Source organism: Oncorhynchus mykiss, chromosome 28 (genome assembly GCF_013265735.2).
Source record: "Oncorhynchus mykiss isolate Arlee chromosome 28, USDA_OmykA_1.1, whole genome shotgun sequence".
NCBI classification, from domain to species: domain Eukaryota; kingdom Metazoa; phylum Chordata; class Actinopteri; order Salmoniformes; family Salmonidae; genus Oncorhynchus; species Oncorhynchus mykiss.
The window spans coordinates 9,152,910-9,180,600 of NC_048592.1; the positions used below are offsets into that span (position 1 = coordinate 9,152,910).

The window sequence follows — 27,691 nt, forward strand, 5'->3', positions numbered from 1 at the left end:
AAAAATGGAAGGAGGGTGGTTGGATGGGCGTATAACGCAAACGTCTAGCAACCCAAAGATTGCATGTTTGAATATCATCATGGATAAGTTTTGCATTTTGCCAACTTTTCATCTACTGACTACTTTTTAGCTACTTTGCATGTTAGCTAACCCTAAACGTAACCCTTTAACCTTACTCCTAAACCTAAACCCTAGCCTAGCTAACGTTTTCCAGCTAGCAAACATTAGCATTAGCCACCTAGCTAATGGCAGCCACAACAAATTGGAATTCGTAAAATATCATCTGTTTTGCAAATTCGTAACATATTGTACATTTTGCAAATTTGTTACATATATTTTAAGGTTTGCAAATCTATAACATATACAAATTGTTATTTGTAACATATCATATGAAATGGATGACGGACATTCACAAATACAGTTGAAGTCGGAAGTTTACATACACCTCAGCCATACAGTTTTTCACAATTCCTGACATATAATCCTAGTAAAAAGTCACTGTCTTAGGTCAGTTAGGATCACCTCTTTATTTTAAGAATGTGAAGTTTACATACACTCAATTAGTATTTGGTAGCATTGCCTTTTAAAATGTTTAACTAGGGTCAAACGTTTTGGGTAGCCTTCCACAAGCTTCCCACAATAAGTTGGCTGAATTTCGGCCCATTCCTTCTGACAGAGCTGGTGAAACTGAGTTAGGTTTGTAGGCTTCCTTGCTTGCACACGCCTTTTCAGTTCTGCCCACAAATTTTCTATAGGATTGAGGTTAGGGCTTTGTGATGGCCACTCCAATACCTTGACTTTGTTGTCCTTAAGCCATTTTGCCACAACTTTGGAAGTATGCTTGGGGTCATTGTCCATTTGGAAGACCCATTTGCGACCAAGCTTTAACTTCCTGACTGATATCTTGAGATGTTGCTTCAATGTATCCACGTAATTTTCCTTTCTCATGATGCTATTTTTTTTGTGTGAAGTGCACCAGTCCCTCCTGCAGCAAAACACCCCCACAACATGATGCTGCCACCCCTGTGCTTCACGGTTGGGATGTTATGCTTCATAGTTGGGATAGTGTTCTTCGGCTTGCAAGCCTACCCCTTTTTCCTCCAAACATAACAATGGTCATTATGGCCAAACAGTTCTATTTTTGTTTCATCGGACCAGAGGACATTTCTCCAAAAAGTACGAACTTTGTCCCCATGTGCGGTTGCAAACCGTAGTCTGGCTTTTTTATGGCAATTTTGGAGCAGTGGCTTCTTCGTTGTTGAGCGGCCTTTCAGGTTATGTCGATATAGGACTCGTTTTACTGTGGATATAGATACTTTTGTACCCGTTTCCTCCAGCATCTACACAAGGTCCTTTCCTGTTGTTCTGTGATTGATTTGTACTTTTCGCACCAAAGTACATTCATTCACTATTGTTTGTACAGATGAACGTGGTACCTTCAGGCATTTGGAAATTGCTCCCAAACATGAACCAGACTTGTGGAGGTCTACAATTTTATCTTGGCTGATTTCTTTTGATTTTCCCATGATGTCAAGCAAAGAGGCACTGGGTTTGAAGGTAGGCCTTGAAATACATTCACAGGTACACCTTCAATTGACACAAATTATGTCAATTAGTCTATCAGAAGCTTCTAAAGCCATGACATCATTTTCTGGAATTTTCCAAGCTGTTTAAAGGCACAGTCAACTTAGTGTGTGTAAACTTCTGACCCACTGGAATTGTAATAGAGTGAATTATAAGTGAAATAATCTGTCTCTGTAAACCATTGTTGGAAAAATTACTTGTGTCATGCACAAAGTAGATGTCCTAACCTACTTGCCAAAACTATAGTTTGTTAACAAGAAATTATGGAGTGGTTGAAAAACTAGTTTTAATGACTGCAACCTAAGTGTATGTAAACTTCCGACTTCAACTGTAAATACCATTCGAAATGTAACATATGGGGTGTATCGAATTTACATAAAGAATAATACGAAATACTGAGACCAGGTTGGTATCACCTGTATCTCATTCTTCTCTCAGATTGAATCCTGGAGAGTGCTTGGGTCAGTGTTTCCCTGTTAAGCCTTTGGTCGAGTTTGGTTCTTTGTCATTGTGTCACAGGTGTGACGAATGCCCTATACTGTGCATGCTTTGGCCCAGGTGCTCCTAATTTAGTATTTGTTAACTCCGTGATTAAATGAAAGATGTCTCCCTGTGTTTCCCCGCCCCATTATAACCCTTTCTGTTTGGGGTGTGGCCGCCTTGGGGGAGGTGCAGGTGCGAGGGAAGCTGTGTTTGCGTTGAAGCTTTGGCAGAGCTCCTTCGGGAAGCTTTGGTTTTACTAAGAGAAGTATCACCTTGTTGCAATGCTTTACTTCCACCTGAACTAACACCTGTTTTTGTTATGTGATGGTGTTACTTGTTTTAGGGTGTATCCTCCATCTTGTGCCGAACAAAAGCTTACGCTAATGTGGTTCACGGAAACTGAGATTGACCACTCTTCCATGTTCTTCTACTTAAACCCAAACTAAAAGAACCGGTGTTGTCTAATGGTAGAACTGTTCTTCAGAGCTCCCTATTCTTAGTGTAAACATAGGGTGGTGTCGTCTGATCTATGATACTGACTGAGTTGAGTCACAGGCCCTCTCGTCCAGGGTGTGACAATTGGGCATCTCATTCCCCCCTGAATCTTCCAAAGACTTATCGTCCTCATCTGCGTCAATGTCCTTAATGTGTTGGCATTGACTGATCTCATCACAGTAGTCTTCGCGGAGGCTATTCAGGTCAACATCCTTCATGGGTTGGTATTGACTGATCTCATCACTGTAGTCTTCGTGGAGGCTATAGAGGTTCACACCACTACTCATGCTCTTATCTGAGTCACGAGGGAGCTCTTCAAAAAACTCTTCATAGCTCTTCAAACTGTTTGATTGTTGGCACCTTGCCATGACTCCTGTTTCACTGACGTTTTTCCTACATCTACCATCGACTGTTGACAGTAGTTCCTTTACCAACACATCAGAACATTTCTCCCTACAAAGTCTTTTCGTTTTCAGGTGCTTCTTCAAATCAGTATGGAACATAAAACTCTTCGGACACACCGGGCACTTGATGGGGCCATCGTAGTGTTTTAACATGTGCCTTCGCATGTCACATGTCTTCGAAGTTGTTTTCCCACAAACATGGCACTTTCTGGAACAGTCTTTTGTGTGTCCTTTCAGATCATGTGGGAACTGGAAAGTGTCCCCACAGTGAGGACACTTGTATTCACCCGGGTTGGATTGATCAATCTCCTTCATGGGTTGGCATTGACTGACCTCCTGACTGTAGTCTTCATGGAGGCTATTCAGGTTAACATTGCTGCTCATGCTGATATCGGAGTCATGAGAGAGCTCTTCAAAGAACTCTTCAAAGCTCTTCAAGCCCAACACAGGCCCGATCCTTGAAGGCCCACCTGTGTTGCTCGAGCTTGGTTGTTGGCACCTTGTCATGACACCTGTTTCAAAAAAACTACTAGATCTACCATCTACGGAAGACAGTAACTCCTTCGCCATCACATCAGAACATTTCTGCCGACAAAGTATTTTTATTTTCAGGTGCGTCTTCAAATCAGTATGAAATATAAACGTCCTTGGACACACCGGGCACTTGATGGGGCCATTGTTGTTGTGCTTTAACATGTGCCTTCGCATATCCAGCATTCGAGCAGTAGTTTTCCCACACACATGGCACTTTCTGGAACAGTCTTTTGTGTGCCCTTTCTGATCATGTGGGAGCTGGAAAGTGTCCCCACAGTAAGGACACTTGTACTCACCAGGGACAGATTTGAGGTGGAGCCCGGTAGTAATTACTTCATCAGAACATTTCTCCCTGCAAGATCTTTTTGATCTCAGGTGCGATCTCAAATCAGCATTTGATATGAAAGTCTTTGGACACGCAGAGCACTTGTATGCTCCATCGTTGAAGTGAAGTAGAAGGTGCCTTCGCAAACCCAGCATACGAGTAGTTATTTTCCCGCACACATGGCACTTTATGGAGCAGTCTTGCGTGTCTCCTTTCACATGTTGTTTTAGGTCTCCTTGCAGATCACTATTTTTTTTCAATTCAGTTTTTTGCTGGACACTTTCTCCACAGTAGTCATCCCCATTGTCCTCGCCGTTCTCGTTATTGTTCCCTCCACCCTCAGTCTTCTTCTCCTCACAGCTACTCTTCTGGTGTTCCTCTAAGTCCTCACTGAATTCAAAGTCTTGCCCACACTGGGTGCATTGATGTGACATCTGCTCAATGTGAGATCGCATGTGTCTTGTCAAGCCCAGTGTGTCAGTGAAAGTCTTGCCACAGAAAGAGCATGCTTTGATGCGTTGGCTTCTTTTGTGAGAGCTGTTGGATGCCTCAGGAGTTAGAGAGTCCTGAGGTACACTCTCTGAGCGTTCTTTTCTGTTCTGCCCTTCTGCCATATGACCACTGTGCTCCTCTGAGTGAAAGTTCTGTATGGGCTGTTGGAATTCCTCCTCATTTTTATGAGATGATGGACACTGAGGAGAAGGACGGACTCCACCTAGTGTTGAAAAGAGAGAAGTGAGCAAGACATCTCCATATTGGCATGAACTCAAACGAAGTCAAAGAGAACAGCTTAGTGCTTGAAGCTTAATACAGTGAAGGGATACTGAACTTTCCTCAAATAAACATCAAGAAGTAAGAAAAACGTCTAAAAATTGACATGAACTCAGTCGGAAAACAAGACAGATCCAGTGCTTCATAACAATAGAATATAACACATTTGAACACATCTCAATGCAGGTACGAATAGTATAAAGTGAAGCGATGCAGAAAATTCCTCAAAAAAACATCAGTGAGCTCCAAAAGTATTGGGACAGTGACAATTTTGTTGTTGTTTTGGTTCTGTACTCCAGCACTTTGGATATGAAATGATACATTGACTATGAGGTTAAAGTGCAGACTGCCCGCTTTAATTTGAGGGTATTTTCATCCTTATTGGTTGAACCGTTTAGAAATTACAGCACTTTTTGTACACAGTCCTATTTTAAGGGACCAAAAGTATTGGGACAAATTCACTTATATGTGTATTAAAGTATTAAAAAGTTAAGTATTTGGTCCCATGTTCATAACACACATTGAGTTTATACATGCATTTGCTGTTTGTTTTGGGAAGTGTTTCAGATTATTTCGTGCCCAATTGAAATGAATGGTAAATCATGTATTGTGTCATTTTGGAGTCTATTTTATTGTAAATAACAATGGAATATGTTTCTGAACACTTCTACATTAATGTGGATGCTACTAGGGTTGGGGCAGTATCCAGATGTCCACATCGTCATACCCAGTGGTGGTTCTAGCTTGTATGGCTCCCTGGGCGAGCCCCCCCCCGTCAGCCACCCCAACAAAAACATAAAGCACCATTCTGCACTAACTGTCATTTTTATTACGACATTTGGAACAACACAAATAAATAATAAATAATTTAAAACGATATAAATATCAAAAAGAAGTAACAAAGACAAATAGAAACAAATTGTAGTATATAAATACAAAAAAAAAAATGAATTATTACCCCATTACCCTATTGCTAACAAAAAACACACAAATGAAACTAAATTGCACAAATCCTACATCACACAAATAGAATAACACACTTATAAAGAAGAGAGCCTGATTATTACACTATTGCACTTCAAACACGAAACACACAAACTAAATTGCACAACTAATTGTGTTAGTACTGTACAAAGTTAGAGGTGCACTATTTGATAGATTCCCCCCCGCTCCCCCAACCTCCGGCTCTCACTGGGGAGACCTGAGGTCAACCTACCCCCACCTCCCTCCCCATCTCGTACTTCTGAGTGGGAGACCTTCCCAGGCAGTAGCCTGCCTAGCTCTCAAACTAGAATCGGGGCACCCACTCCGACAAGGTTAATTGACCCACAGTCCCACACGGTGACATGACATCATTGACGTACAAATGAGCGATAGAAAACCGACTGTGCAAATGTCACCATTCCAAATGTATTTTATATTTATATATATATATATATATATATATATATATATATATATATATATATATATATATATATATATATATATATATATATAGAGAGATATTTTTTTTTTATTATTTTTTTATGGTGCGGGCGCCCCATACCGCCACCGGCAAGATGCTGCCCTGGGCTGCTGCCCATGTCGCCTATGCCTAAATCCGCCACTGGTCATACCATCCTTCTCTCATCCTGGGATTTATATTATTACCGGTTTAGTACACAAGGGGGCGCCAAAGCATGCTAAAAAGACCATTGGGCGTCTGTTACCAGAATGCTAACAAAATTAGCACAAGTAATAGCAAATGTCCATGGAGGCTGCTAGCTAAATATGATGAGAGCAAACGAGAGACATTGCGCAAATGAACATGCTTGTCTGAAGGAAGAACTGTCTCTGAAGCAGCATGTGTACACACTGTGTCTGTATGGAGTCTGGAGTCTCTAGGGCAATAGGCCTGCCTGCTCTGCTTGGTGAAGATGGGGGAGGAGTAGACTGGCCATGAATGGAGAGGAGAAAAAATGCAAGGAAATCAAAAGATCGCAGTGGCAACTGTACAAAGAGCTTTGACTTCTCAAACACTGCAGAAATCTTACACAATATGATTTGCCCTTAATTCAGTAACTTACTTCGATAACTAGCAAGTTAAACTTAGGGGTCACGTTAATGCAGAATTCTAAATATTTCACGCAGGAAAACAAGAACGCATAAGAAATCTCTTGCTGTGTTTGTAAATCAGATCTAAAATGCTTCTTATTGTAATTTCAGTCCATTTGAGATGAGAATTCACGAACGGGTATTCTATCAGCAGACAGCACTCTGACTGATGTGTAGCTATTTTTCTCTGGTACTTTTCTCTGGTAAAATGCGAGATTAACTTTAGGAAATGTAGCTGGCTACATTCTTTCTGTGATAAACATTAGAAATATGACGGCCATGCATCGTTTTTGCAAAAAAATGCTTTTTCATTGTAAGCTCATTTACTCATATGGCTGCAAACCAAATAGCGGTGCACTTCTGTTGTCATCCGATGAAAATGAAGCTATTTTCTGCCAAATGTGATGCACTAATATATTTTCTGTGAAGGAAAACTATAGTTGAACGTGCCTGTCAATACACAGCTGGACTCACCAGCTCCCGCCAGCTCCCGCCTCCCCCCCCCCCCCCCCCCCCCCCCAAAAAAAAATGCTAACCTCCCCTGTTATTGTAATGGTAATCATTGGAACATCCACATTAATGTAGACGTTTTTAGAAACATATATTCTTATTTACAATAAAAGTGACTCCAAAATGACACAATACATTATTTACCATTAATTTATATTGGGCACAAAATAATCTGAAACACAACTGAAACAAACAGAAAATGTATCCAACAGATTTGTAGTCACAAGCTTGATGTAGTGATTGCGTGCTCTGAATATGGGACCAAATACTTCACTTTTTACTACTTTAATACACATTAGTGAATCTGTCCCAATACTTTTGGTCCCCTAAAATGGGGCACTATGTACAAAAAAAAGTTGTAATTTCTAAATTGTTCAATCGATATAGATTGATTAAAAAAAAAAACTCTAATTAAAGCGGACACTCTACACTTTAACCTCATAGTGGTACCACTGTACCATTTCAAATCCAAAATGCTGGAGTACAGAGACAAAAATAAATTCAAAAACTGTGTCACTGTCCCAATACTTTTGGAGCTCCCTGTAAGATGCAGGGAAAGTGTTTACTGAACTCGCATGGGTATGATAAGCACTAGGCATGAATAGCATGGACGTTTAGGTATAGGAACCATTTTCTCCGCATCTTTAATGCTGTCATTTACAGTTTTGTTCTTTATTTCAGAAGTTCTGCACGAGGAGCTCGACGTTCAGTGTTCTAAACACTAAGGAACACTCCTTACCAGAATCATTGACAGAGGTCCTTTCATTGACAGAGGTCCAAAGTTCTTTATATGATGGTTCAGCATCTTCCCTGAGGACAGACCAAAATGAAAGTCAGGTAGGATTTTCAATGGGTAAGTTCACTGCCAAGATCCTACAGTGCAAAAAGTGAAATCTAAGCAAGCCATAATGTCTTATATTGAGTGATAAGCTAAATTATATAACGTCTTTGGCCAATAATTTGGCTTATGTTAACCAGAAAAAAGGCATAATAGAAGTAATTTATCTCATTTCAATATTTTTTTTACCTTAATAACATTTACATTTTTAGCAGACGCTCTTATCCAGCGAGACTTACAGTTGTGAGTGCATACTTGTTCAGATTTTTTATGTTTTTCATATGGGTCCCCCGTGGGTATTGAACCCACAAGCACCATGCTCTACCCAACTGAGCCACACAGGACCATATCTTGTATTAAGCATTTTTTAAATTTAAAATAAGCAAAATTATCTGCCAATGACGTTAAATAATTTAGCTTGGTAGAGAAAAACGAATAAAAAAATGTAAGTGAATTATCCCTCAATATATTATAGCTTGCTTTCGATTTCACTTCCTGCAGCGTAGCCACCACTGTAGCGACATTCAAATCTGTTTTTCATCCTTCCCCTAATACCCCTCGAATCAGCGACCGATTCAGTCCTCTCTGTACACTAGGTGACTGTATTCTCTGATCAATCAATTATATTAATAAGTCAATTTACTACCTGGGAGAAAAGAAAACCAGCAGCACTGCAGACCTTGAGGCCTGATTTTGAATACGTCTGTTCCACAGCTGACACTCACTCAGTCTCAGGTGAGTGCTCTCTTTTCACACCCTTTGCCTCGGTCTTCTCATTTCTGACACCACGTCCTCTTCTCTCTTTCCTCTTTCTGCCTCTTCTTTTCTGTCCTTGGGAACCCGTTGCCTCAGCCTGCAGTTTCCCTCTCTGTATACAATATATATGATAGTCATAAAAATGCACAGTCTGACTCAAAGCCATGCCTTTTCATATGTTTTCTTTAATGAATTTAAATGTACCACACCTATGTAAAACGTCAAAACAAGGCGGATATAAACATGTCGATAATACTAGATAGATAATACTAGACGGCGTAGACACTTATCCAAAAGTAACTTACAGTATACAGTGACATCACATGATATTAACGTGTTATAAAAGTGATATAAAAGTGGACACTTAATGATAGCGAGGGAGAGAAAGGGGAAAGATATAGTTGTCACATTTTTACATGAAGTAAAAACAAAAAACAAACAACAAGAGTAATGTCATTTCAGCCCAGTCCAAAGGCAACGCAGAGTTTGCCCCCCCAGGTGGGGACAAAACTCACTCTGTCACAATGGTGCCGTGACTCAAGATTACAAATCGGCTGTAGCAGACTAATAGGGAGTGAGTGTAGTGGGTGTGGAACTAGCAGTCTGGAATTGGTAGCCGTCATGGGGTGATGTCACCCGCGCCGAGATCTCACGGCAACTATTTCTCATTGAGTCTGTCAGCACGGTTGACTTCGGTGCCAAGGGTTGTGTACAGAGAGAGGATGAGATGGAACTCACTCGGTTACAGCAACATGTTGGTGCTCCATTTGCCTTCCAATCTGGGCCCATATTCCTAATGCTTCTCAGAGCCGGAATGCTGATCTAAAGATCAGCTCTTCTTAGTTATTCTGATCTGAAAGGAAAAACTTATTCTAGATCCCTTCTACTCTGAGACACTTTGTGAATACAGCCCCAGGTTTAGGAGAGCTATGGCCATACAATACAATGAAATATAGGGAAAGTGGTAGGAAGTTGTTGCCGTCCATCATTTTCTTAAAACCTCAAATTGCAGTGCCTTTAGTATTGTCGTATCTATTGTTGATACCGGTATCACCTGTATCTCGTTCTTCACTTCTCCGCTCGTCTCTGATTGAGAATCCTGGAGAGGGCATGCCTCAGTGTGGGACACTTGCTCCTCTGTTAAGCATTCGGTTGAGTTTGGTTCTTTGTCATTGGCCATCTCATTTCCCCCTGAATCATCCACAGACCTTCTGTCCTCCACTGGGTCAACGTCCTTAACGGGTTGGTATTGACTGATCTCAGCCTGACTGTAGTCTTCATGGAGGGTATTCAAGTCAACGTCCTTAACGGGTGGGTATTGACTGATCTCGTCACTGTAGTCTTCAGTGGTCATGATGGAGTCTTCGTGGAGGCAATTCAGGTCAACATCCTTCATGGGTTGGTATTGACTGATCTCGTCACTGTAGTCTTCGTCGAGGCTATTCAGGCTATTCAGGTTCACTTCACTACTTATGCTGTTATCGGACTGCTGCAAGTCATGAGAGAATTCTTCAAAGAACTCTTCAATGCTCTTCAAAGGCCTGGCTGTGTTGTTAGAGCTTGGTTGTTGGCACCTTGTCACGACTCCTGCTTCATTGACATTTTCCCTACATTTACCATCTGCTGAAGAGAGTAATTCATTCATCATTACATCAGAACATTTCTCCCGACAAAGTTTTTTTGTTTTTAGGTGCATCTTCAAATCAGTATGGGATATAAAAGTCCTTGGACACACCGGGCACTTGTACGGGCCATTGTTGTTGTGCTTTAACATGTGCCTTCGCATATCCAGCATTCGAGCAGTAGTTTTCCCACACACATGGCACTTTCTGGAACAGTCTTTTGTGTGTCCTCTCAGATCATCTGGGAGCTGGAAAGTGTCCCCACAGTAAGGACAGTTGTACTCACCAGGAACAGATTTGACGTGGAGCCCGGTAGTAATTACTTCATCAGAACATTTCTCCCTGCAAGATCTTTTTGATCTCAGGTGCGATCTCAAATCAGCATTTGATATAAAAGTCTTTGGACACGCAGAGCACTTGTATGCTCCATTGTTGAAGTGAATTAGAAGGTGCCTTCGCAAACCCAGCATACGAGTAGTTATTTTCCCGCACACATGGCACTTTATGGAGCAGTCTTGCGTGTCTCCTTTCAGATCAGGTTTTTTGTCTCCTTCCTGATCAGGTTTTTTGTCTCCTTCCAGATCAGGTTTTTGGTCTCCTTTCAGATCAGGTTTTTTGTCTCCTTCCAGATCAGATTTTTTGTCTCCTTCCAGATCAGATTTTTTGTCTCCTTCCAGATCAGGTTTTTTGTCTCCTTCCAGATCAGGTTTTTTGTCTCCTTCCAGATCAGTTTTTTTGTCTCCTTCCAGATCAGTTTTTTTGTCTCCTTCCAGATCAGGTTTTTTGTCTCCTTCCAGATCAGGTTTTTTGTCTCCTTCCAGATCAGGTTTTTTGTCTCCTTTCAGATCAGTTTTTTTGTCTCCTTTCAGATCAGTTTTTTTGTCTCCTTTCAGATCAGTTTTTTTGCCTCCTTTCAGATCAGTTTTTTTGGCTCCTTTCAGATCAGGTTTTTTGTCTCTTTTTAGATCAGGTTTTTTTTTCAGATCAGGTTTTTGCTGTACAGTTCTCCCACAGTAGTCATCACCATTTTCCTCACTATTATCCTTTTTGTTCATCTCACAGCCATGATTCTGGTGTTCCTCTAAGTCCTCACTGAATTCAAAGTCTTGCCCACACTGGGTGCATTGATGTGACATCTGCTCAATGTGAGATCGCATGTGTCTTGTCAAGCCCAGTGTGTCAGTGAAAGTCTTGCCACAGAAAGAGCATGCTTTGACGCGTTGGCTTCTTTTGTGAGAGCTGTTGGATGGCTCAGGAGTTTGAGAGTCCTGAGGTACACTCTCTGAGCGTTCTTTTCTGTTCTGCCCTTCTGCCATATGTCCTCTGTGCTCCTCTGAGCGTTGGCTTTTTTTGTGAGAGCTGTTGGATGGCTCAGGAGTTTGAGAGTCCTGAGGTAAACTCTCTGAGCGTTCTTTTCTGTTCTGCCCTTCTGCCATATGTCCTCTGTGCTCCTCTGAGCGTTGGCTTCTTTTGTGAGAGCTGTTGGATGGCTCAGGAGTTAGAGAGTCCTGAGGTACACTCTCTGAGCGTTCTTTTCTGTTCTGCCCTTCTGCCATATGTCCTCTGTGCTTCTCTGAGCGAAAGCTTCTTTTGTGAGAGCTGTTGGATGGCTCAGGAGTTAGAGAGTCCTGAGGTACACTCTCTGACCGTTCCTCTCTGTTCTGCCCTTTGGCCATATGACCACTGTGCTCCTCTGAGTGAAAGTTCTGTATGGGCTGTTGCAATTCCTCCTCCCTCTTATGAGATGATGGACAATGAGGAGAAGGACGGACTCCACCTAGTGTTGAAAAGAGAGAAGTGAGCAAGACATCTCCATATTGACATGAACTCAATCAAAGTAAAAGAGCACAAGACAGATCTGGTGCTTGATAAAAATAGAATAGACCACAGTTGAACAAAGCTCAATAAAGTGAAGGGATACAGAACTTTCCTAAAAATAAAGAACAAGGTACTGCAGCCTTATAGATGCAGAGGAAGTGTTTACTGAACTCGCAATGGAATGATAAGCACTTAGCTACTCTCACAGCAGAATATCATGGACATTTAGGTCTAGTAACCACTTTCTTTGCATCTTTAAGCCTGTCATTTCTAGTTTCTTCTTCTTTATTCAGGAGTTTTGTATCTCTAAGGAGTTTGATGTTCACTGCTCCACACTCACTAAGGAACTTCTCTTACCAGACTCATCGACAGTGGCCCCTTTATTGACAGTGGTCCAAAGTTCATTATCTGATGGTTCGGCATCTTCCCTGAGAAGAGTCCAAATATTAAAGTCAGTTATGATTTTCAATCGTCGAGTTTATTGCCAAGGTCCTACCCAGCAAACTGAGAACATTCCCAGAACATAAAGCTAGGGTTTATAAATAACATTAGGTTAACATTCCAAAAACATTGAAAATAATGTTTTTCATACGTTTTTTTGTTGTTGTTCAGAAAACGTATTAAATGAAATACCCATGGAATGTTCTAACATTCACTAAAATGTTGTGCACAACATCTGTAACAACCACCACAGAACATTCCCCAAACGTTCTCCAGGTTATGTAATAACAAAATGTACCAGTAATGTTTTTCAGAACATAGTGAGGCAGCAAAATATTAGAGCAACGTTCTGGGAACGTTCTTGCAACAGCAGGCGAATATTTTATACAAACATTGTATAATCATCAGTACAGCTGGACAATTTTTGTGTTATGAGAACATTTGTGGCAACCTAACAAATATTCTGGGAACTTTCATAGAACCAATTTTGGTTTGCTGGGTAGCCAATACTGTAGGGGCCTTCAAATCTGGGTTTTGAGGTCTGCACCACTGTTGGCTTTCATCCTTCCCCTAATACCCCTCGAATCAGGGACCGATTCAGTCCTCTCTGTACACTAGGTGACTGTATTCTCTGATCAATCAATTATATTAATAAGTCAATTTACTACCTGGGAGAAAAGAAAACCAGCAGCACTGCAGACCTCGAGGCCTGGATTTGAATACGTCTGTTACACAGCTGGACACTCACTCCGTTTCAGGTGACCGCTCTCTTTTCACACCCTTTGCTTCAGTCTTCTCATTTCTGACACCACGTCCTCTCCTCCATTTTTTCTTTCTGCCTCTTCTTTTCTGTCCATCTTTTCTGTCCGTTGCCTCGGCCTGCAGCTTCCCTCTCCTTATGATCAGCTTTAGCGAGGTCTTGGGCAATGACATATCGCTAATGTCAAGCGTATGTACTCCAACCTTTTCGATCTTTAATCTTGTGATACCAGGTCCCATTTTCTGTCCTTTCTTTCTGCCTCTCTTTTTCGGTACCTGGGAACTCGTCGCCTCAGCCTGCACTATCCCTCTCTTTAGGGTCAGTGTTAGTGATGACTTGGGTGGCGGCGTATCGCTTACGTCCAGTGTGTCTGTTTCAATCTGCTCGTTTGCAACGCCACGTCCTCGTCTCCGTTTTTTCTTTCTGCCTCTTCTTTTCGGTCCTGGGCGTCTCGTCGCCTCAGCCTGCAGTCTCCCCCTCCTTAGAATCAGTGTTAGCAAGGACTTGGGGAACGGCATATTGTTCATGTCAAGCCTGTTCAAACGCAGTACAGGCTGACGGCGCAGACAGGCAGCTGTCAAGCGGCTGGTTTTCAGCCCGCTGCGTGTCTGAGGGCAGAGAACAGCTTCTTCTCTCCTAGTCTCTTTGATTGACTCTTTGACGATCGTCTTGCGTTTAGCCATTATATCAGTGGCGTCGTCTATAGTTTTGACCTCGACAGAAGCAGAACCAGCTGGTGGCTTTACAGTCCAGACCCTACAATCTGCCATTCGGCAGTCCCAGCTCATCTCTGGTTCATCACAGGGGAAAGGGCTTTGATATCCCTGCATGGTGGGATAGGACTGTCTCTCTGGGCCAGCTTGGTAAGAGGCACTTTCTTCCTTCACAGAGGAAGGGGAAGACAGTGAAGAGAGGATGTAGTCACCACCAGTGGACCTTAGAGCTAGAAACAAGGAGAGCATCACAAGTAAACATCAGGAATAACTATTGAGATCAATGAGAACTTTTTTTCTTCATTTCCTGCATTTCCTCCGTTCTACCCATAAACATAGAAATTCAGGCAAACAGGCAAGTAAATTATTTCCAAATCCTGTACCCCACCTACCATTGGTGTCTAACTGTTTTCCATTTTTATGGTGATGGAGGAGTGCCTGTAATGGCTCAGGGTGAGCCACAGACTGCACACACTCCTCTAAGAGAGCAGGGGCCAGGTTGAGCCACGATGCAGTCTAAGAGGTAGAGAAAGTAAAAATGGCGTTTCAAGGTCTTGACGGGAATCAAAGGCACTTTGGGCCAAATAATTACTTGAGATCCGCATGCATACTGGGTATGGTGCGCAAGCACTTGATTCAAGGTTTGTATTTGATTGCTAACAATCAATGTACAAATTCTAGCAGTCTACATTAAAACCACGGACAACATTTCAAACTCCAAGACGTGTTCATTATTTGTGGGATATATGTCAATTGCAGTGAAAATGCTACATTTCGTTTTCAGTTGTATCAGAACAACCAGAAATTGTAGCAACCGGTAGCATACTGTAAACTTTTTGCATTCATCCCACTTTCACGCTGACATGTAAGTAAGTACTTGAGTACTCAAAACACAAAAATGCACATCCGTAATGCATACCTCAAATGATGTACAGTACAATAATACCTGTTTAATGTTTGGAGTAGGAAGCAGTTTCTCCAGTCTGGACAGGAACTCCCACACCAGAATCTGCAGTGTTGAGTCATACTTGGGGCCAAACTCCTCTGGAAAAACATTCTAAAATACAGGACAAGCAGATGACAGTCAAAAGTACATACATACATCAATGTATGTCTCTATTAACACAAGCCTAGAAATATGGTTATTGGGTTGCTATTCATGGGAACGAGTTCCATTGAAATGAATGGCTCACTTGGCACCAGATTGGAATCGGAAGCAATGAAATGCAATCATTTCACTTTCCCCCAGCATATTTTGACACTGGCCGTGTCCAAAATCTGTTTCGCCTACTACTAACTAAAACAATATACTGTGTACTAATTATACTACATGCTAATTAGAACGTACTGTTAAGTAAAAACGAATGCAGCAAGCAACAAATATCAACGTACATTAGATTAGATTAGAATACGCCTGGTATTCATACTGAGAAAACCTCATCTAATGTTCGATTGAGTCGATTCCTGCCGTTGGTTCATTTTGATACAGCGCATCACCTTATCTTGATTATCTTCCTCAATCGTGTGCAGCGAATTCTACTAGACGAAAAGCCGCAATGAGTATGACATCCTGGTGTTTTAAAATATACTACATTTTTCGAACACCTGACCTAGGTTCTGGTTTCAATGGCGGACACGCCACGGCCTACGTCACAACCTTATCCGCTTCAATAAAATAGAAAACATTAACTAGCAAGATGGAGATCACAGAGGTTATTTTTAATGAGTGCATTTCGCAAGTGTAAATGTAATGTACCAAAAACACTTAGCAATGGCCTCCCTAGTGCACTCGCGATGGCCGATGCGTCATTTTGCACGCTTTGGATTTCAAAGCCATATCCGATATATCTTGATGGTAAAATTGTGTGCTTTGAGCTCAATAATGATCGTTGGGAAATACAGTTATACCTGCAGAAAGCTGACCATCCTCTCTTTTAATATGGACAACTAGTTGTTTCCAAAGCAGTTATTTTACCCCAGTAGTTGCATTTTGAAATGTTATTCACTCACGGGGGGGTGGGGGGGTGAGAACATTACAGAACTCACTCATTACAGCAGCCGGCTCCAGAGAAACAGGAAGGTACAGCGGCAGGGCAGACCATTTTATTACAGGAATCATGTGGATTATGCAATTTACTGTTGATCAAATTGGTTTTATCCGCCCCAAATATAGGACGTTTTGATTGAGCTGACCAGGTAGAATGTGAAGCTCGCACCAGTTTCATTCCAAGTGCCAATGCCGTAGCAAACTCCAGGGGACTCATTTATCAATATTACGTCGTAACTATTCTAAAACAATACATACGGAAGGAATTTAGAATATTCGTCTGCATAGTGATTTATCAAACAATCCTACGAGCATCATACACACACACACAGGTGGTCGATTACCATTGTTTTCAGACCCAGTGCTTGTGCACAGCCTTTGCCATTTGCATTTTGAAACTCCCATAGTTAACCGTTATATGATGAAAATCATCCCTTTAAAGCCCGTTGTGAATATACAACCCCGTACCATGAAATACAATGGCTCAACCACAAAAATAAAATATTTTTGTTACTTTTGATCCAAGACTGTAATAAAAGCTGCTAGTGTTAGAGGTTGAGTGCAACCAAAACATTTTACTTGGCTCGCTCAGTTTTGGCTTGACCAGGAAAAATAGAAACATGGTGTGGGAGAAAGTAGGAATTGCAGTGAATGCTGCCTCTTCAGAATGCCGGTCAGCAGTGGAGAAAAAGTAAAGTGGTTTGATCGTAAGTTAAATGCCAAAAAGGCACGAGTAGTGCCTTAGGCCCAGTACATTACTGGGGCCATGCTTCCTGCCATCCAGGACCTCTATACCAGGCGGTGTCAGAGGAAGGCCCGAAAATGTTCAAAGACTTCAGACACCCTAGTCATAGACTGTTCTCTCTGCTACTGCACGTCAAGCTGTAACGGAGCGCCATGTCTAGGTCCAAGAGGCTTCTAAACAGCTTCTACCCCCAAGCCATAAGACTCCTGAACATCTAATCAAATGGCTACCCAGACTATTTGCATTGCTGCTACTCTCTGTTATCATCATCTATGCATAGTCACTTTAATAACTCTACCGACATGCACATATTACATCAATTACCTAGACTAACCTGTACCCCCGCACATTGACTCTGTACCGGTACCCCCTGTATATAGCCTGGCTAATGTTATTTTACTGCTGCTCTTTAATTATTTGTTACTTTTATTTCACATTTTTTGTAGGTATTTTTCTTAAAACTGCATTGTTGGATAAGGGCTTGAAAGTAAGCATTTCACTGTAAGGTCTACTACGCCTGTTGTAGTCGGCGCATGTGACAAATAACATTTTATTTGAGTGAGATGAGCCTCTCTCCTCTAGAACGAAGAATTGCCGGCATCATACGAGATACGGCAGTGGTTCCCAACCCATTTCCGGTTACTGTACCACCAACTGAATTTTGCTCTGCCCGGTGTACCCCTGAAGTAAGTCTATGGTCACATGAATCTTCTCTAGTAACCCCCAATGGATTGATCAAGTACCCCCAGGGCTCCTAGTACCCCTGGTTAGAACCACTACTGTAAGGGATACTACTGGGGGCCATCGCAAGTTCAGGTTGAAGGTAAGGATACAGCATATCAATTTCATTCAATTCATATTTATTGATCACGATATTGAAAACAAATAGTTTTTTCGTTGTCCTGTGTTTAAAACAAATAATTGTAGGCTAATGATTCGGATCAAAATGAATCAAACAATAACACGACAATGTCATTAATACACATAAAAGAGCGCCTATTGCAGAGAGTGACTCGCAGAGATCCAGTCCCCGTGCCACCCAGGAGGAGTTAACTGGTGACCTTGCCAACCAGGGGAAGTCAACTCGTGCCAGTGCCACATCAAGTCAGGAACCAACGGTGCCGACTGACACGGTCCTGAAAAAACAAGACGACATCAATAACTCCACCCTCTAAATAAACAATAAATTGAGTGAGGCATTAAATAACATAAATGATTCACTAAAGCAACTGGTCACATGTGCAAATCCAATGTTCAATGGATAAAAGAAAATTCATCTAAACTACAAAATGTAATTTATGCATAGGGTCGTCAGTTCGGTCCACCTGCTGTAGAGGGAGGCCAGGCTTGATGAACATATTTTGGAGCACACTACAAGCCATTACAATATGGCAAAGCCTTTTCTGGTCAATATCGGGGCGGCAGGACTAGTAACCGAAAGGTTGCAAGATTGAATCCCCAGAGCTGACAAGGTAAAAAAATATGTTGTTCTGCCCCTGAACAAGGAAGTTAACCCGCTGTTCCTAGGCCGTCATCGACAATAAGAATTTGTTCTTGACTGACTTGCCTAAAGGTAAAATGTAAAAATATTGCAATGTGCCCCCCCCCCACAGTAGACAAGCACAGGCCCTTGAGCATGCCAATTGTGTGCTCCACCATGGACCTTGTAAGTGCATGGGCCGCCATCATCAGTGGGGTAGGAAATTAACACCGCCAAATGAGGGTAGATTTTGTCTTTGGCGGTTAGAAAGTATATTTCACACACCATGTTGGCGGGTGGTCACACAGAGTTTTATTTTTTTTTATCCAAAGCCCACATGTAGAAGGCTACTAAAGTGTGCTTTGGCTCTTGTTTCTTGGCCAGTTACATTGTTTTGTTCACATGCCAGGTTGTTTTTCAATGTTCATTTGCTGCAACAGTCTGCTGCTGGGAAGACATCTCGCAGTCTGAGATTTGTTTTTAAATCAAGTTACCCAAGTTACCACAGTAGCAGCCTGTCCCTTGAAAGGCCAGCTGAAACATTGTTGTCTCATCTAATGATTGTGCTTGACTGAGAATGGATCACTACCAAAAACTTCTATTCATTAACTTTTAGTCTAAGATTTCTACTTGGGAGCACATCATGTACTTGTGAAAAATGTCAGCATAGAGCCCTGAGCTATGATAATAAATAAGTCGTATCACTCGGCATTTTGTGGCAGGGCAGGCACTTTGTTGATTCTTGATGTTCAGTTGTAGACGTTCTTGATGTTCTTGTTTTTATCATCGGATCTAAATGAGTTCTTTTAAACATACATTGGTTAAAGTCCTAAAAATGAAATGAAGCAATACCCCATTACGTCTTACTAGTAGTACATGTATTGCCTTTGAAACATTAGAAAGCGTGCTCATCCATGTTTTTGTGGTTTTCTTTGGTGTAATTATGGAAAAAAAACATATTTTGTCTGATAAAAAAAATCTGAGTGGCTGGTAGATTTGTTTTCATATACCTGCCACAGTGGCTGGTAGATTTGTTTTCATATACCTGCCACAGTGGCTGGTAGATTTGTTTTCATATACCTGCCACAGTGGCTGGTAGATTTGTTTTCATATACCTGCCACAGTGGCTGGTAGATTTGTTTTCATATACCTGCCACAGTGGCTGGTAGATTTGTTTTCATATACCTGCCACAGTGGCTGGTAGATTTGTTTTCATATACCTGCCACAGTGGCTGGTAGATTTGTTTTCATATACCTGCCACAGTGGCTGGTAGATTTGTTTTCATATACCTGCCACAGTGGCTGGTAGATTTGTTTTCATATACCTGCCACAGTGGCTGGTAGATTTGTTTTCATATACCTGCCACAGTGGCTGGTAGATTTGTTTTCATATACCTGCCACAGTGGCTGGTAGATTTGTTTTCATATACCTGCCAGTGGCTGGTGGACCAAAAAGTTAATTTCCCACCCTTGTCATCAGCCAGGGTTTTAACAGATCTCTGTCTCCTACAAAGAGAGAGAACCATTAGGACAAATCAAGTTGCTTTAGCAGTGTCAAATATACTTCATATGAGTAGGCAACACTCACCAATAAGCCATCCATCCTCAACAGCTCCCTCCTGTAAGCGAAGGCCATCATTGCTGTTCTGCAGAATGAGCGAGTCGTGTGTTCCACCTGGCCACCACATTCAGTAGCATCTTTTGGGCATCACATATGACATTCATTGAGCGGAAAACCTTTCTGTTCATATTTGAACCCGTTTTGGGATGGTGCTTTTATCGAGATGTGGGTATCATCTGTTGCTCTGATCGTATTTGAGAAACCGTTGATGGAAAACAAACCCCTCTTGACTTCAACCTTTTGTGCGACGGTGTATGGAAATTGGATGCAACTCTAACCCTTGCTGATGATTACATCCAAAACAGCTGGCATGAATCAGCTCATCTAGGGTTGTGAGATGCCAAACCAATGGCAAGCTCCAGCTGAAAAATGCTGTTGCCAAAAACCAGAGTGGATAGCACTTGGATGTGCACTGGAATGGCATGCGTTTTATTTGTTTGCCTTTCTAAAGTAGGTATTAAATCTGGGCATAAATCCAATAATATTGGCTTTGGGAGATGAAATCTGTAATTCCTGCAACAACAAAAAAAGTCCCACCCGCCTAAAAACACACTCTCTGCGAAATGCAGCATGTGACACATTTTCCAACAGAGCGAGATCAGCCATCTCCCATTCGATTCCCCATTATCTCAGTCTTTTATAGTATTTCAACAATGGTTTCACATGTCCCTCTAATTTGACAATTTATTGTACTTTATATAGATTACTATCGTAACAAATGTGGTCAAATTATATTAAACAAAAATATATATAGAGCACACAGATTAGTTTCCCTGAGTTTGTATCTGACACTTTGAGCAGAAATTCTTCAGATGTGCAAACCCACAGTCTAATAAGCTTTCTGGGTGGCTGGTATCAGACGATCCCGCAGGTGAAGAAGTCGGATGTGGAGTTCCTGGGATGGCGTGGTTATATGTGGTCTGCGGTTGTAAGGCCGGTTGAACGTACTGCCAAATTCTCTAAAACGACATTGGCTTATGGTAGAGAAATTAACATAAAATGATCTGGCAACAGCTCTGGTGGACATTCATGCAGTCAGTATGTCAATTGCATGCTTCCTCAAAACTTGAAACATCTGTAGCATTGTGTTGTGACAAAACTGCACATTTTAGAGTTGCCTTGTGTCGCCAGCACAAGGTGCACCTGTGTAATGATCATGCTATTTACCCTGTAAGTAGACTATGGACAAGGTAAACCAATGTCACTATCCCTTTAATTGTTGCCCTAATAGTGGTAAGTGAACCGAATGCCTGATTTATGAAGGTCAACACCCTCTTTTTGTTTGTGAGTTCTTTGCCTTTTCCCACGGTGATGGATGACAAAGGGACTCATTTTTATCCCACAGTGAAAAAAGGGAGCCATGGAAGGCCACGACACAGTTCCTTAAGGTGAGATTAACTTTAAAAGGTAGAATGTTAATGCAGATGTTATGCACAAGCTTCTGAAGCTAAGATATGATACAGAAATATCCATTACATCCACATGTTACGGATATCATAAATGACACTGACAAGGAAAAGAGGAAAAAAACAACACGTCTTGTAGTCGAGTCACTAAACCTCGACTCCCGAGTCCAAGTGCTCAGGTCAGTAGGTCTGAGTTTACAAGCTTCTCTTCTAGTTGTCTGTTACATATTTGACATTGCGCCACCCACTTTGCAACAGCTGCTGGAAAAACATTTAAAAGCAAAACAAATGATTCAGGGTTCTTTAGATTTGGCTCGGATTTGGTAGAATAAATCTGCCCAGCAACAACTACTGGCGGGAAGATTTTCATGTGAGCATTGGAGTAACGCAAAGATTTTCCTCCCTGCCTAATGGTCATAATTGCCTGCAATATGCAATAGCCTATGAAACTAATTAAGTCATTCAGGTTCACACACATTTTATTTTAACAATGTTGAATAGTTGTGTCAAATCAATAAGGATATTTTGAAGGGATGAATGGTCTCCATATGGAATTGGCTATTGCGCCTGTCAGATTGATGAGATTATTATTTGCAATAATTGGAACAGCTTCTCAGCTACATTTTTGTAATCGCCCACTGATATTTGTGGATGTTTTTTTGTTTATTGCAGAGTGAAAACTAAAGGGAGACTTGTCAGAAGAAACCTGGCTATGGGATGCAGGGGGGAAATTGAGAGAGTAGAGCGACATGACAAATGTAAATACTTTTTTTTTCTCTAGGAGAAACAAATAGCTAGACTGTTGTTTTACAATTAAACTCAATACTATTGTTTTCAATTTCGTAAAGCAGTTTGTGTTTCTTAACCAGGTGTGGCTACCCAATAAGCACTGGGTCCATTCCATCAGCCCCATTGTGACGAATGACGTTGTTTTGATAGCTACACTATATATACATAAGTATTAGTGGATTTGGCTATTTCAGCCACACCTATTGCTGACAGGCGTATAAAATCGAGCACATGACCATGCAATCTCCATAGACAAACATTGGCCGTAGAATGGCTTTACTAAAGCACTAAGTGACTTTCAATGTGGCACCGTTATAGGATGCCACCTTTCCAACAAATCAGTTGGTCAAATTTTTTGCCCTGCTAGAGCTGCCCCGGTCAACTGTAAGTGCTGTTATTTTGAAGTGGAAATGTCTAGGAGCAACAACAGCTCAGCCGCAAAGTGGTAAGCCACACAAGCTCAAAGAACAGGACCGCCGATTGCTGAAGCGTGTTGCGCGTAAAAATCGTCTGTCCTCAGTTGCAACACTCACTACCGAGTTCCAAACTGCCTCTGGATGCAACATCAGCACTTACCTATTCATCAAGAGCATCATAAAAATGGGTTTCCATGGCGCAGAAGCCGCACACAAGCCAAAGATCACCATGTCCAATGCCAAGCGTCGGCTGGAGAGGTGTAAAGCTTTCTGCCATTGGACTCCGGAGCAGTAGAAACGCATTCTCTGGAGTGATGAATCATGCTTCACCATCTGGCAGTCAGATGGATGAATCTGGGTTTGGTGGATGCCAGGAGAACGCTACCTGCCCCAATGCATAGTGCCAACTGTAAAGTTTGGTGGAAATTGAATAATGGTCTGGGGCTGTTTTCATGGTTCAGGCAAGGCTTCTTAGTTCCAGTGAAGGGAAATCTTAATGTTACAGCATACAATGACATTCTAGACGATTCTGTGCTTCCAACTTTGTGGCAACAGTTTAGGAAAGGCCCTTTCCTGTTTCAGCATGACAATGCCCCCGTGCACACAACGAGGTCCAAACAGATATGCTTTGTTGAGATCGGTGTGGAAGAACTGGACTCGCCTGCACAGAGCCCTGACCTCAACTCCAAGAAACACCTTTGGGATGAATTGGAATACCGACTGCGAGCAAGGCCTAAACGCCCAACATCAGTGGAAGCAAATCCCTGCAGCAATGTTCCAACATCAAGTGGAAAGCCTTCCCGGAAGAGTGGAAGCTGTTATAGTAGCAAAAGGGGGGACCTACTTCATGTTAATGCCCATGATTTTGCAATGAGATATTCAACGAGCAGTTGTCCACATACCTTCTGGCATGTCAAGCTCTACGTAGCTACGTTAGTGTCAACTATGAGTAGCTACCACAAGAGATTGGACTTCTGTTAACGTTATGTCCTTGTTAACAATGGACCCTGTGTGAATTGGGTATCCCATGATCCCGTGAATGTGAAGCCTGCAACCTCTCTACATCGCTAGTGTCAGCAGTGATGGAGATAAACCAGATAGATTCAATGTGGATTTACATCACTATATCGCTATTGGATTAGCTAACTCTCCCTCGACTGGTGAAACGGATTCTCCCTCTGAAGGCCTCTCCTTGGCTCTTATTTGACTTTGGTAACTAACTCAGTCGTCAATTGATAAGTCTGCTCTCTCTACTTTTTATCTGCTGGCTTTTTTGTTGTTGTGTTCTGTGGGTCCCTGCCTGTGCTAGACTAGTTGTTCTCTGGCTTATTACTTAGTTATGTCGACCGTGGTGGTTGGCTAGCTAGGCTAGTTACCTGGTTAGGCTAGCTAGCAGGCTAAAATAAACTTCAGCTGGCTGGCTTGCTGGCTAAGATAACATTATTTGATAATTGGTTAGATTTGATTTATTTAACTAGGTAAGTCAGTTAAGAACAAATCCTTATTTTACAATGACGCCTGCCCTCCCCCAACCCGGAAGACGCTGGGCCAATTGTGTGCCGCCCTATGGGACCCCCGATCGCGGTCGGTTGTGATACAGCCCGGAATCGAACAAGGGTCTGTAGTGACGCCTCTAGCACTGAGGTGCAGTGCCTTAGACCGCTGCATTTCGCAAACTTTGGTTTACTTTAATGAAGGTGTAAGCTAGGTGTTGATTGCAACTGGCTGACTCACGCAGTGCTAACGTTAGCAGGTTGGTAGGGCAAATGTTAGCAGGCTACTTGGCTAGCAACCTTAAGCTGATTTGTATCAAATTGCATTGGGACTTTTGATGCGCATACTAATGCAAATCCATATGTTACATGTTGTTACGTTTATGCTACCTACCCTTTAACAGAAATCAAAACTCTCACGGTAGCTACCCTTAGTTGATGCTAATGTAGCCACGTAGAGCAACGTAGCTATCAAAACAAGTCCTTCGTCACTATGGGGCAACAATAGATCCCATGCATACTGGGTAGCCACACAGGCAAAAATCAAATAGTTGACTGGTGATTATGGGGAAGCAAGAGTCGCTTGTCTGATGTGAAGCATATGATCGGAGCGGAGCGGAGCCTGCCTGTCTGCCCCACAGTCATTGCTTGCTTCAGTGCAACTCACCAGCTGATGTGTTCCGCACCCTTCCCACTGCTAGAGAACAGAAGCCTCGCTGCTCTGCACACCCAGTGCTGCTAATATTCTGCTTATCATAGTAGCCTATTCAGTTCAAGTGCAAATATAAGTCACGAGATGGCGAGTCCAAGTCACTAATGGTCGAGTCACAAGTCCTGAAAATCGGGACTCAAGTACTACAACACTGTCAATTATAGACCATATAAAACCTTGATGAACGTCAGCTATACTGAGACGTTCGAAAGGTGCAACCTAAAAAAACATCATGAATGTAACATTTCCTGGCCCATTCACCCCCTATCTTTACAAGACTGTAGAACATGCAAACAAAATCAACTTGGTTTGGATTGTTTCATTAACATCTCATCTTTTGTAACTAATACTAGGAGACAGCTGTGAGTGGAAAAACAAACTCAGTGAGCCCTGTCTAAAAGCCATGAAATATGATTGTCTGAAAAGCCTTTTTTGAGACTACTGTGTAATGGTCAGAATTCATGGAATTTCCTACTGAGAAACATATAAAATAAAGCCTGAACTCCAACATATTGACTTCAAGGATAATTATGACATGGTTTCATTTGGAAATTAACTTTATTTGTGCATGCTCAGATTAACTTTTACACGGACACAGCCACTGACCTGGAAGAAGAGTTCCCTCTCCGTTGGCTCCTCCATTAGGGTTTCAATCAGCTTCGTGAAGCTTGCCTCTGATGCTTCCACATTTGGATCTGAAACCTGCAGAAAGAATGCACAGTGGATAAATATAGCAACATAGGTTAATCCTTTACAATGTTTATCCATAATGCCATTTAGCAAATATACTTACAGCCTTACATACTGTATACTTAGTATTTTGAGGCGAATGTGGGAATAAAACCCACATTATAAGTGATCCATGTTACAAGGACCACACTCCAACCAACTGAGCCATTAGAATCACGATTCCTTCTCTGAGTAGTCCTCACCTCTCCCTTATGATTGGAGACACAGCTCCTCATCCTGTTCAGGTGTGGCTGAACGGTGTCAGGGCGACACAACTCATCATCACAGCGACATAACTCTAGGACCAGCTGTCAATAAAATGAGAATTGAGTATTCATGGCAACAGGTGTGTGTGTGAGATCGTTGAGTTTAATGTTGAAGTAGGTTGAGGTTTCCCCTAGATACTTATCTAAAGTAAATCTTGCGTTTCCTTCAATAAAGCTTCAGATTTGACGGTACACTGATCCTAGATCTGTGCCTAGCAGCAAATTCTACATCTTTCCCTCTTGTCACCCCCACTCACCCGTGCTCTTAGTCCCAGGAGGAGTTGGACCCTCTCTCTGTAACTCATTAGCTCCGGGACTATTTCCAACACGGTGGTGGCAAACTCCTCCAGCAGCCCATAGTCCATGATGTCTCTCCGCTCGATCACCTGCCACAGAGCTGCACACACCAGCCGCAGTGGCGGAACAAAAAGACGCAGAGACGACAGAGGAAGAGGGGGACCTAGAAGAGAAGATGATGTGCATTCAAACATAACTTGAATGAAAAAGCAAGCTAGCTACTATAACTTGGGCAGTACTGTATATAATGCCCCAACCCTTTCTGCACTTGTTCACGCCCCTTTCCAGCTCTTCTAGATACAGGCAGGTGTAAACAACAGTACCCTCCCTCCATGTCAGATATATAATGAGTAACAGTGGGAGGGAACACCTTCTTGGAATAAAATTGAGCCTTGATCAACGAGGAAGCCATAGAGAACATATTAAATTATTAGAATTCCTAATTCTATGGAGGAAATTACAGTATATAACTACACACATTACACTAGGCTACACACATTACACTAAAAAACATTCCTGTCTGAGTTGCACAACATTTCTAATGACGCATATTCTTGAGTTATTATACTAATGCATGCTTTTATATCTGGTTATGGGTATTTTACTAAATCGGTTATGGTTTAATTAAACACGTTCCAAGGCTCAAGCCAGGGCCCAGCTTCAGCTTCAGGCTGAAGAAGTGGGGAAGGGCTACAGTTCTGACGTGCAAAACGACTTGCCAAAATCTATAACTGACCCTTTACCTTAACAAACCCTTAACCTTGACCCTAACCAAATATTTGACCAATTCTCAGATTAAATATTTAATTAAGCTCCATATATGCAACTAAATAAACCATCTTTGTTATAGCACATTTCCGCGAGAATACTGGAAAAGATGGTGGTTGGCTAGCTAGCTAGTAAGGTAGCTAGCTTGAAATTGAAGCAGCAATGCAGACTGGAACATGTCACCCATACAGTTAATTGCAATATATTAATAATTTACCCTGTTCCTCCCGGAGCGTTTGCATTTTGTGCTTTCGTAAACATTAGCTACCCCAAAAACAGTGGATCTCTTCACAGATCTGTCCGTGAAAATCTTGTTTACAGCATCACACGGTGCATAGTACGACATTAATAACGCCTGTTTTTCTGTACCATGTTATCATCTTCAACGTTACAAATGTTTAAGCTACACAATTGTTATTTGTAATATGTCCTATATAATGATACGTTAAATTCTGCAACGGTGTGTATGTAGATAATCGTTTAAACAAATGGTTCAAACTGCAGGCAAAATTGTAGAAAGACACATGGGGGCCTTCCAAACACGTGATTTTTAAGTGCGGAAAATGTGATTTAAAAAGACGAGGGAAAACGTGAGTGAAGATTTGTTTTTTTACGGGTGTAAAAATAACAAATTGTGGATAACGAGGAAAATCCGTAAAACAATCTTGCATGTAAGTTGTAAAATTGAGAATATTTCATTCCAGGCAATCAGTTTACCATATAGCTGGGGTGGTCTCATGATGCATATTCTGTTGCAAAAACGTTCGTCTC

General features: G+C 41.8%; 2 protein-coding genes across 5 annotated transcripts in view; one reads left to right on the forward strand and one right to left on the reverse strand.

Moving 5' to 3' along the window:
- Positions 1-1,807: 1,807 nt before the first annotated feature.
- On the reverse strand, positions 1,808-27,333 carry LOC110508459. Of its 2 annotated transcripts, none has more exons than XM_021588986.2 (12): positions 27,138-27,333; positions 26,113-26,315; positions 25,793-25,897; positions 25,467-25,562; positions 15,098-15,208; positions 14,544-14,667; positions 13,427-14,381; positions 12,595-12,665; positions 9,852-12,196; positions 8,767-8,909; positions 7,943-8,013; positions 1,808-4,540 (listed from the first exon to the last, which is right to left on the reverse strand). In XM_021588986.2, the coding sequence occupies exons 1-12, from the start codon at positions 27,160-27,162 to the stop codon at positions 2,595-2,597; spliced, it is 6,195 nt and encodes a 2,064-aa protein (XP_021444661.2). In that variant the 5' UTR covers positions 27,163-27,333; the 3' UTR covers positions 1,808-2,594. The 2 variants fall into 2 exon arrangements, with proteins under 2 accessions (XP_021444661.2, XP_021444662.2); XM_021588987.2 differs by lacking the exon at positions 1,808-4,540 and adding an exon at positions 6,114-6,531 and having other exon boundaries at positions 27,138-27,300.
- Positions 27,334-27,466: 133 nt separating this feature from the next.
- The window catches only part of LOC110508460 (endothelin receptor type B), a 28,648-nt gene continuing 28,423 nt past the window's right edge, over positions 27,467-27,691 (forward strand). For all 3 annotated transcript variants that reach the window (XM_036966693.1, XM_036966691.1, XM_036966692.1), the window contains exon 1: positions 27,467-27,591. The gene's annotated coding sequence lies outside the window, so the exon portion shown is untranslated. The remainder of the gene's footprint in view (positions 27,592-27,691) is intronic.